At 31.4% G+C, this 12,031-nt stretch overlaps 2 protein-coding genes across 3 annotated transcripts in view; both read right to left on the bottom strand.

Annotated features, from left to right (window-relative positions):
• Positions 1-12,031, bottom strand: part of LOC145334174 (all trans-polyprenyl-diphosphate synthase PDSS1-like) — a 320,870-nt gene that overhangs the window by 46,950 nt on the left and 261,889 nt on the right. The gene's annotated exons all lie outside the window — the stretch shown is intronic.
• The window catches only part of Ttc26 (tetratricopeptide repeat domain 26), a 65,562-nt gene continuing 64,777 nt past the window's right edge, over positions 11,247-12,031 (bottom strand). For both annotated transcript variants that reach the window (XM_080179066.1, XM_080179067.1), the window contains one exon: positions 11,247-11,754. In XM_080179066.1, coding sequence (XP_080035192.1) covers positions 11,695-11,754 — 60 coding nt within the window. In that variant the 3' untranslated portion in view covers positions 11,247-11,694. The remainder of the gene's footprint in view (positions 11,755-12,031) is intronic.

Raw genomic sequence — 12,031 nt, 5'->3', positions numbered from 1 at the left:
TTTTATAGAACCATTATTTTATCTTTATAACTGTTAGATTAGGTATTTTAAACTGTAATTAAAGTTAAGTGCAATAGAGAGCTTTTCTTTATCACTATTATGCGGAAATAAACCAATATTTACAGAGTTAAAAAATATGCCTAAATATGAAAATTCTTAGGAATTTTCACTTGAATAGGACTAGTGATTTTTGAGATCTTACAGAACACATATACACAGGGAGGGAGGGGACATTAGGCTGTTCATTTCACTAGTCCCCAAAGTTTTATAACAACACTTTCTAATTCGTTGGCTTAACAACAGTGGGGACTTTTATTGAATTTTGATTGGTTGATTCATTAAGTCGTGTGCCCAAACGTTTTAACCACTAATAGTAATTTACAAAAAGAGGTATTTTGTGTCTCATCATTGGGGATATCAATTTATCGGACGTTGTTTTATCCCTTTAGATCCCGGCATATACAAAAACTAAATATAAAGCTAAACCTCTATAAATAGTAGCTTTATAAGACATAGTTTTAGAAAAAGCAGGAAGCTTTTAAAAACGTAATCTAATTCAGGGAACTAAAGGGATAAAGCAATAGCCGATAAATTAATGTACATTACCAATTATGATTTACAAAATTACACTTTCTGTAGATTGCTATTAGTGGTTGAAACGTATTGACATTCAACCTAATGATCCAACCAATCAAAATTTGATGAGATACCCAAAGTTGTTAAGACAACGTTAACGTTACTATAAAACTTTGGGGACTAGTTGTTATGTCCCCTCCATGAATGTAATTGCTTTTCCGTGTCCCCTTTAGTTAACTACCATATGTTATGTAACAGGTGCTCATACAAAACGTAATAAAAAAATTGTTGCACATTGATTAATTAACTTATTTCTATCGATGTTTACCGTAAACTTGTAATGAAATAAATCCTAAAACGGTCGTAAATGTTATTTATTTAATTTATATGTTATACGCCTCTAGGGGCACTTGGCAATTTTTATTATTGTTTCAAAAAAAGAAAAAATAGATATAAACCTTCTAAGAGAAGCTACATTATAAAGGAGAACCATACCAGTTCAGCGGTTAATGTGATCCTTCGGTACAGACAAACAGACAGACAGTAATCCAGTTACTTTTATGTAAGGATTATACATTGATTCAACTAAATATATCTGCAAACAACTTTTTCATTACCATATGTAAAAATAAAAAAAGTAATATAAACAATAACAACAATACCACAAAGACAGACATCATGTTACCTACTATTGAAAATAACATGTAATAGACTATTAGTAATAGTCCAGGATATATGTTAGAAAATTTGAATACCAAACAACAACAACAAAATCTACCCCTGGGATAAAAAACTGTACTGTATAAAAAAACATACTTTAAATTTAGAAGCTAAGCTACTCTATAACTAGAAGTATGTTACCTTTTTCTGAAAGATTATATGAATAAATTGCTTATAGTTTTATAAATGTAATGTCATAATAAAGGAACCCTGCAAGAAATACCCCGCTTTAACTGCTTAAAGCCTGCCATGAGTAGATAGACCCAATACCCAAAATTTGAAGCCTACAGCTTCAATAATAAAAAAGTTACAGACATTTTAAAATGATTCTTTTAGTACAATGAAAATTTTGAAAGATTTTCATTGTACTACAATTTCCTTTAGGTGGTACAATAAAAAAACTTCGACCATACTCCTTTTATTTTTAACAAAAATGCTATACAAATTATACAGGTACCCAAAGTTTTATAAGCTCACTCCCTCATTCATTGGTTACTTTAACTAATCTTGATTGGTTGGTTTAATCTACAGAAGAAATAATTTTGTTTATTTCCAACAGGAATGTACATGAAATTATCTTTCATTGTCATATAACTTAAGATCCCTACATGTAACTTTCGTGGATGTGAAATTTAAAAATCAGCTGATTTAATGGTCTGTTTGTCTTGGGGCGAGGGAGGGTGGGGGTGAACCATAAGTGAAAGTTACGCGCATATGTGACTATTTGAACGCATATACTAGGGTTAAGATAGAGAGGGAAAAGACAATAGTTTTAAAATAAATCTACACTTATTTTTTCTTCAATAATTTCAGTATAACAAAATAAAATACATACACATAATGATCAGGGAAAACATTAATTTATCATCCAATATCCCATCCCGGATTCCCTGAGAATTAAGGCAGGTAAAAATGTTATATGTTATTGGAAACACAAATTCTAAAATAATGTACAGTACACATTTGTATCAATCTATCTCTTTTTTCAGTATGGCTTTGAAACGAATTAACATCCGCTGGATTAGAACCGGTTCTAAGCTGTACTGAAAAATTATGTACAACATCGTATTACAGACATTTTCCATGAATATTAAAATAAATATCATAAAATTGATATTAGTTTTGTTAGTTTTTGTCGGCCCCACGGTGCTAACAGAAATGGTTTTAATTCTATATTTTAATTTTTTTATTTTAATATCCGTGGAAAGCTGTCTATAATACAAAGCAATAAAAAACTAATCTAATCAGTAATTTCAATCCTTTTTTAAAGCAATTTAAAACAAATGACTTTGCTTATTATATTATGTAATAATTGTAAAATTGTTTGTTTGTTTGTTTGTTTGTATGTCTGTTTGTCTGTTTGTCTGTCTGTCTGTCTGTCTCCTTTTTAAGGAAGCTTTATTTGGAAAGATAGATTAAATGATTAATTTCATAGTTATTCCAGTAGGCAAACCTTAATCTCTTAAGAATAATTATAGATTGATTTGTAAAATGCAAATTTTATGTGGGTTTAGTTTATTAATTTGGATCAAACCAATTTGGAAAAAAATAAGAAGTTCATCAATATTTTACGATAAATTTTTTTAGATAAAAAATTAAACGCCTACAAAAATTTTTACGGAAAATATTATTTTTGATAAACATTTTTTGTTGTGTATTTATTTGACTCAACAAAGCATTTAATGACTAAAAAAAGACAGTAATTTGACGGCCAATACTTAGTTATACATATTTTTTCTCATAATACCTCTTTCAAAACAGATATATGAGTTCTTAGCTTTCTAGGATGTTTCTAAGTAACAAAATGTCTCAAAAATCATCCATGTGACGTCATATAAATGAGGGAGATCAGATGAGAAGTGGGAAAGAAAACTCCTAAAAAGAGATAGATGATCCCTCATTTTTATGACGTCACATGGCTGATTTTTTGAGACACTTTGTCCCCCTACGTTTCTAAATGTCCTTATACCTAGACTACAAGTCCTCTACAATAAAAAGAAACCCTCCTCCTTTGTAAAATTTTGTTTCATTTAAATTACCTAATCAAAAGAATTAGAATAAAAACCATTTCATTAAAATATGCAACAAAATATAATGACTAAATAAAAAAAATTCTAAATATCATTTTGTTACCTCATTAAAAATAATTTTTTTTTATAGAATTAATTTTTATTATGGCCTCGAAACCGATTAATATCTGCAGGATTAGACTCGGTTCTCAGCCATACTGATAAATCACGTATAGCATCGCAATACAAACAATTTTCCAAGAAACTAAAATAAAAATCATAAGATTAAAACCAGTTTTGTTAGCCCCGAGGCCCAGGGTTATAAAACTGGTTTTAACCTCCAAATTTTTCATTTTAATGACCGCCGAAAGCTGCCTATAATAATATGCGATTACTAACTATTATTACATTATAACATCTTCAAACACTATACCTAATCATAAAAGCTTTTAATCTAAAAAAATCTTAAAAACCAAAAAAAATAAAAAAAGTTTAAATGAATATCTGAAGATAATATATCAATACACCTAATATATTAATTATATAATTATGAAACGTAAGTAGAAAATTAATTGGTCTTCTATAAAGAATTCAATATATAAACATTTCATGTTTTTCGATCTTTCACTAAAAGACACGCACTGTTAAAATAAACTAAAATACAGATAAATTATCAAGGATGTAACTTGAAAGACACTGGCCCCCACTATCATGATACGGTTGCGCTGGTCTCTGACTTACTAAACAACACCATGTACACATAAGCAGCGCAGCCACATTGAACCATATTGGTTTGCCACGCAAAACAGCAAATTTTATGTATGCTTTTTATAGCTAAAATTTAAATAACATACAATATATAAAAGGCCCTTAAATAATTAAAACACAAAACAATGATTAGAATAAAATATTGAAATTTAAATAGAATTGCTAATATCAAATTTTTGGCAATATTATGTAAACTCCGAGCTTTGCATGAATTTGGGGGCTACCAAGCAACTTGGTGGAGAGTACGGGATGGTTTCAGGCATATGCAGTTACCAACCCATAGGCCTAACATTATACCAATTTTTTTTGGTTAACACAAAATTGTTACAGGGGGATTTTTCAATGGATGAAAAATTAATAATTCTGATTCTCATGCATAAAAATGACGCCTATGAAGGTAGGTTCAGATTGGGCGAAGAAATAATAGTAGATTAATTAATCAAAAAAAAATAATATTTTTTCATTTAAAAGGGGGGGGGCGAAAGTGACACTTTTTGAAACCAAAACTAAGAGTCAACAAAGGAACTCAACTAAAAAAAGGGTTACAGGTCTGAGATTTTGCATGGCAGTTGCTTTATAGGGGTACAATATGGAACTGTGAAGAAACGGCGGCGAAACCGCCGAAAACCGCCGTTTCCCGCCGTAATTTTTGTTGCCTTTTCTCGGCGGTTTTCGGCGGTTGCGCCGCCGTTTCTTCACAGTTCCATATTGTACCCCTATAAAGCAACTGCCATGCAAAATGTCAGACCTGTAACTCTTTTTTTAGTTGAGTTCCTTTGACTTTTAGTTTTGGTTTCAAAAAGTGTCACTTTCGCCCCCCCCCTTATATGTTATACTATATATCTAAAATTTATTGTTATTTTGCAACTAAATATGTTGTAATCTTGTTATATGTTGTAATCTTGTTATTACTGCGCTACCTATGGTCCATAATTGATCTTGCTATGCGTTACCAAAGCCTAACCAGAAAATGGCAGTTTTACAGCTTGTTTGGCAACAAAACTGGCAGACAAGGTCAGAAAAGTGAGCACACAGTCACACTCAGGGATCTAAAGGGATAAGACAATGAAAATTAAATTGATGTACATCCCCAATGATGATACACAAAATTAACTCTTCCATAGATTATAATTAGTGGTTGAATCGTTTTGACACTCAATTAGATAAACCAATCAAATTCAATAAAGTCCCCAAAGTTGCAAAGCAAACAAATAAGAAAACATTATTATAAAACTTTGGGGACTAGTGTAATAAACAGCCCATTGTCCTCTCCCTCCCTGATAGTGACTGAACCAACAGCAGGACTCGAGAAGGCCATGCAACGCAAACTAAAATAATTTGTTTCGAGGATTTTTCAAACACAAAAATACAGTAAACTTTCGAATTAAACTAAAAAGACCCCAGCGCAGTGTGACGTAGCGACTTTTGAGACTTTAAACCCCCTGTTTTGAAACAAGCCCCAAATCTGCCTTAATAGTGCGTTTTTACTGAAACACACACACATGCATACTTTAAATAACAGAAATATGGAGAGAAAGAGAGAGAGAGAGAGAGAGAGAGAGAGAGAGAGAGAGAGAGAGAGAGAGAGAGAGAGAGAGAGAGAGAGAGAGAGAGAGAGCGAGAGAGAGAGAGAGAGAGAGAGAGAGAGAGAGAGAGAGAGAGAGAAGACATTAGGCGGTTTATTACACAAGTCCACGAAGTTTTATTATCACGTTTTCTTATTTGTTTGCTTAACAATTCTTAGATTTTAATTGGTTGGTTCATTAAGTGATGAACATTAATTTATCGGCCATTGTATTATCCCTTTAGATACCGGAAACTAACTAGTAGCGTAGCTTCTTTAATATTAGTGAACGTCCGTACAACCGTCTGCACGTAAGTGTACACTGGAAGGGAGGGACCGTGGGCTGTAATTTACATCAGTACCCTAAGTCATATATAACCACTAGGATATATAAGTTGGAAGGAATTTAATGTTAAGAGGGAGATTTAAAACCTGCATCAAATTTTAAGGATTTTTTATAAAATTCGTTTTTTTGTATAAATCTTTATCTAAAAGCGGAAATACAATTTAAGTTAATATATTTTGACAATTAGGATAGGTGGATTGGAAACTACCTGCGCTCTTATTGGTTGAATGATGTGCGACACGCTTCTTCAATCAGAGCGCAGATAATTTTCAATCCACCAATCACAGATGTCAAAATTAATTAACTTAAATTATATTTCCGCTTTTAGATAAAGAATTATACAAAAAAGAATTTTATAAAAAAAAATCCTTAAAATTTGATGCAGATTTCAAATCTCCCTCTAACATTAAATTTTTTTCCAACTTACATATCTTAATAACCACATTATCTTATTCGTTTTCTCAAAAGCCTTTTGGGAATTTACAATTGAATTTTGATTGGTTGGTTTCAAACTAGTAGTGTCTATACTTTCAACCATTAATCTGAATCCAGATAGGAGGTAATTTTGTTTGTCATCATTGAGGATGTATATCTATTTATCGTCCATTGTCTTATCCCTTAAGATCTCTGAGTGTACAACTATTTCGTATCAAAACATAGCATATCATATTTTTATTGTTTTTATCTCTAAACCACTTTAAAAGCGAAGCTTTCCTATAATTAGGGTCTGTCCGCCTGTAATTTCTCCGTACATAACAATAAGCTATTTAGTAAATTTAGGCATGTCAGAAATACAGTTAGGTACGATTTAGAAAGCGTAGCAACTCTGCAATCGTTACTAAGAAAGACCGTACGCCCTTTTAAAATATTTTTTCAATTAATCTGTTTTCTAGAATAATGATTGCTATTATAACAAGGTATAGTATTATAAGCGAAGCATCTCTTGAGTCATTGTTATGCTACTCGAATAAAGTTAAGGTTAAAATATATCGATTTCTAATTTTAATGTCTAATTGTCGCATTGTTTTATAGACAGCATTCCGCTGATATTAAAATGAATATGAAAGCCCAGGCTAACAAAACTTGTTTTAATTGTATGACTTTCATTTCAATATTCATATTATATTTCTATAATAAGATATACATGCTTTTTTAGTATGGCTGATAACAGGTTCTAAACAAGCGGATATTAATCGATTTTGAAGCCATACTGAAAACAAAACACTTATAGGATAAAATTTATACGTAATTAATCAAATCTTAACAAAAGCTTGGTACAAATTTTTCATCCCAAGGAGAGAAAGGACATTTGGCTGTTTATTTCACTAGTCCCCAAAGTCTCATAATAACGTTTTCTTATTCGTTAGCTTAACAACTTTGGGGACTTTCATTGAATTTGATAGGTTGTTCATTAAGTTATGTGTCCAAACGTTACACCCACTAATTGAAATCTACATAAGGGCTAATTTTGGATATCATCATTGGGGATGTACATCAATTTATCGACTACTGTCTTATCCCTTTTGATCCCTGATTTCATCCGCACACCACGTCACGGAGTCAAAAATCTTGTAGCGTGACAGTTGAAATAACAATAATAATATAGGAGGTGGTCGCACAAAATAACTAACATTGACAACATTTTTTTAGCAAGATATCAAAACAATATAATAAAGTAAAAGTGTGTCTATCTGTAACACAGGATCTCGCTAACCGCTAAACTTATATGGTTCTCCTTCACATGGTAACTTTTCCTAGGAAGGAATATAACCATTTTGGGGGAGGGTACCACCAATAGACTATATAAGTTTGAAGGAATTTTAATTAATGTAATAGATTTGAAATCTGCATAAAATTTTAAGGTTTTTTTTATAAAATTCGTTTTTTATATAATTCTTTATTTAAAGGCGCAAATACGATTTAAGTTAATTAATTTTGACATCTGTGATTGGTGGATTGAAAACTATCTGCGCTCTGATTGGAGAAGCTTAAGTGTCGTACATCATTCAACCAATTAGAGCGCGGGTAGGTTTCAATCTAGCTTTCCTATTGGTCAAAATAAATTAACTTAAATCGTATTTGCGCCGTTAAATAAAGAATTAAATAAAAAACGAATTTAATAAAAAACCCTTAAAATTTTATGCAGATTTCAAATCTATTATATTAATTAAAATTCCTTCAAACTTATATAGTTTAACCACCAACCTCTCAAGAGAAATAGCATAAACAAGGATGACAACATCCATAAAAGCGAAGCACTGAAACGGTAGGACAAACGGACATTAACACTTGTATAGTGTCTGAACTGAATAATCAGAATATAAAAGTATCGAGTCGAATCAAAATTGTAAGTAAATTTGTTGAAAAACTGCTTGATACAGGATAATGTTTTGGACATACTTACATTTTTAGGACTTGATTATAGAGTTGCTTTGCTTATACTATTGTTCTTTGTTGTCCCAGGAATCAATATACCAAAAATCAGATCAAACGGATAATTAGATCACATAAAAATTTGTTGTTAAAAAAGTAGAAAAATCAACATGTTTAAAATGGACATTCGGATATTCTGGTAATGATTATAGAGTTGCTACGCTTTCTAAATCGTACCTAACTACTACAGGAATCATCATGTAAAGTTTGAAATCGATAGGACAATTCGAACATGCCTAAATGAACGAATAAAAGCTATCTATCTCGGACGGACGTACGGACGGACCGACCCTAATTATAGAAAAGCTTCGCTTTTAAAAAGCAAAACTATCCCCATCTAGAGGCAAATTTTTATTTTGGAAAATTGCATGTTTAATAATTTATTCAAAACCTCTGTTGTTTTAATATCTTTCTGTAAAAGACTTCCTTTATTAAATTACTGCAAAAAGTCACAATAATTTAATTAATTTATAAAAAAATAGCGACTGCGTTCCTAGCATCGAGAGGCTCCAAATTTGAGCTGAAAAATTGCTTAAAATCATCCCGGGACCTATGTAAAGCTTCCCTTAAACGGAGATGACGATCAGTTCAGTAGTTATTGAAATCTTAAGCTTCAGACAAAAAAAAAACTAATTTATATTGTAGGATTGGTAGCTTATTAACAAAATCTAATAATATCATAAGTTATTAGTTAGCGAAATTATTAGCAGTTTTACAATAAAACCATAACAATATCATCATATAAAAGTTAAAATTTTGTAAAATCATCAAATTTAACTTTCACTGTACAAGTAAAAACATAAGGATATTTCATTTTCATAAGTTAATAAAAAACACAAAAATTAATAAAACAAATCACTAAAGTTTTAAAAGCTGTTGATCAACAAAATAACATCTTTGTACACTTCAGGCCAAATATATTTTTTCAAAAACTAAGGTTTTCATTCTCATTCGTCCTATAAACTTTTTCGACATTTTAAACATATTAACACTCGCACTACTTATAAATCACTAAAATATAGTAAACTGTAGTTTCTTTGTGTAAAATATCGAACTAATCACTACTTGACTGTGCAAAGGTTAGAAAACAACTGATGATATAATATACCATATCTATTATGTCGCCAGACTACACAACAACTTAATGGCCAATTTTATTAATTTACTTGTGAAAAAAAATTAAACATAGTTTATTTAATGTTAATATCTAATATACAGTGTGTTTTTTACAGTAAAGCTTTTCTATAATTGGGTCGGTTTTTTCGTTAATTTAGGCATATTAGAACTGTCCCATCTATTTCAAACTTTGCATGGTGATTCCTGTTGTAGTTAGGTACGATTTAGAAAGCGTAGCAACTCTATAATCTTTACCAGAATTTTCATTCGTCCATTTTAATATTTTGACAATAAATTTTTATATGATAAAATAATCTGATTGTGCAAAAAATGCGTACATTATAAAAATTAAAACTGCGCGGCTTGTGTTAAAAGTAGAAAAAATGTTTAGAATCGTCATAAACTCTAGCGATTTGTAGTTTCGGAGCTACGGTGAAAAATGTGAGAAAGATTAAAAATTTTGAAGTCAGTTGGAATATTCTACCATGTAGCTCCTAAACTATAAGTAGCACAGGAATGGTTCTTATATATTCAAAAACTAGAGTTTATGTCAATTGTATTGGTATGTATAATATTTTTCTATTATCAACACAAGCTGCGCAATTTGAATGTTAAAATGTATGCAATTTTCCACTTCCTTTACATTAGTCATGGTCTGTTAATCTTCAAAACTATGGCACTTTGAAAAAAAAGTTTTTAAGTCATTATATATTAGGCAGCGTCAATCATAGGCCTACATATTCCATCTGGCAATACTTTTTTTGTCATGCGATTGAGAATCATTTATAATATTCAAATATGTTTCGCTACTTATGGATAATGTAATCTATGTTTTTTTACCTTTTAAAATAAGAATACAATGATCCTAAAGATTTAACCTATTGACACCTAAAATAAACTTTATACATAAGCCTTTTCATGGCTCAAAAATGTTGTACTTTTTAAAGCGAAGAAAATACTATCTAAAAGTAGCGAAGTAACAAGAAGATGAAAACATTTATTTTATTTATGATTAAAAAAAGAAATTAGGTGGGAGATTTTTTTTGGGGGCTGGTAATTTTTTCTAGGTTCAATTTCTCTTGGGAAATTCCCAGGACCTATAAGAAGCTACCCTGTAAAGGAGAGCATATCGGTGCAGCGATTAGTGAGATCCTTCTGTAGAGACAGTCAACATCCTGTTACTTTATTATAAGGACAAGCGGCCGTACCCATAGCATCTAGGGGCTCTATCAAAGCGATATGGAAGGGTAGAAAATAGTCTAAAACTATCTCAGGACCTATAGCAAGCTTCACTGTAAGGGAGAACCAAATCGGTTCTGCGGTTAGCTACAGACAAAAAAATCTTACTGCTTTATATAATACTAGAGGCTTCGCCCCTAGCCTCTAAGGGCTGTGCCCCAAGAGGTGATAAAATTTTTTTTTGGCGAAATGCGTAAAAGGACCAAGGAAATCTTCTACAAAAAAAAATGGGGGGGGATTGCTTGTTTTTTGTGGGGTTGGGTGTGTCCCACCCCCCAAGAAAATGGCCTAAAACCACCACAGGACAAGTAGGTATATTCCCTGAAGAGTAGAATCCGATTGGTTCAGTGGTTACCGAGATCTTAAGGGACGGACAGACAGACAGACGGACGGACAGACAGATAGACAGACAGACAGACAGACAGACAGACATCATTCTACTTTGTATTATAGATATACTAGGATATAACCAGCAAATAATGAAATATTTTATTTAAAAATTTGTTAATGTTATAATAAGGTACATTACATATTTATAAGTACATTAAGTCAACATTTTTATTAATGTATAAAAAAGAAAATCGCAATAAAAGTTTGGGTTATTTGGCAAGCCAAAGCCTTGCAAGGCAATGAAACTTCTTATTATGATAATGAAGCCTCTTACAATCAATTTAAAAACAAATCATAATTGGAAATACACATATTTGAAATGCAAAGATTGAATTTATTGTGACAGTGGAAAGTCTCATGTGTGACATCATAAAAATACGTCTATTATCTATCTCTTTTTTAGGGGTTTCCGTTCCCACTTCTCCTCGCATCCTTCCCTTTTAGACGCATCTTTATGTCGTCACACATGTCACTTTCCGCTCTCCCATTACATTTTTTACTAAATAAAACATTTTGATTAAATATGATGATTATTATATTGGGACTCGGTTTTCTTTCGCCCATTTTCTCATTGTCTTTATTATCATCTCAGCCTAGAAAAAAAACAAGAATGACAACATCCAAATCCATATGTAACAAATCACAACAATGGATGTCGAATATACGTGGATATTATGACAGGGGAAAAATTGTCGTCAATTTAGGTTGCATTTCACCTGTCATATATTAGTTATTGTTAGTTCATACAAGTAGGAGGGAAAATGAACCCAGTAATAGTGTCGGACTGATTATGACGTAACAAAAAAATAGCCAATGAGAGGCCACTATAAATTTTACCATTGGTCAATAATGTTCTCTCATTGGCTAATT

Source organism: Acartia tonsa, chromosome 12 (genome assembly GCF_053477335.1).
Source record: "Acartia tonsa isolate MP-2025a chromosome 12, ASM5347733v1, whole genome shotgun sequence".
Lineage (NCBI taxonomy): Eukaryota > Metazoa > Arthropoda > Copepoda > Calanoida > Acartiidae > Acartia > Acartia tonsa.
This window is presented reverse-complemented; position numbering and strand designations above follow the sequence as displayed.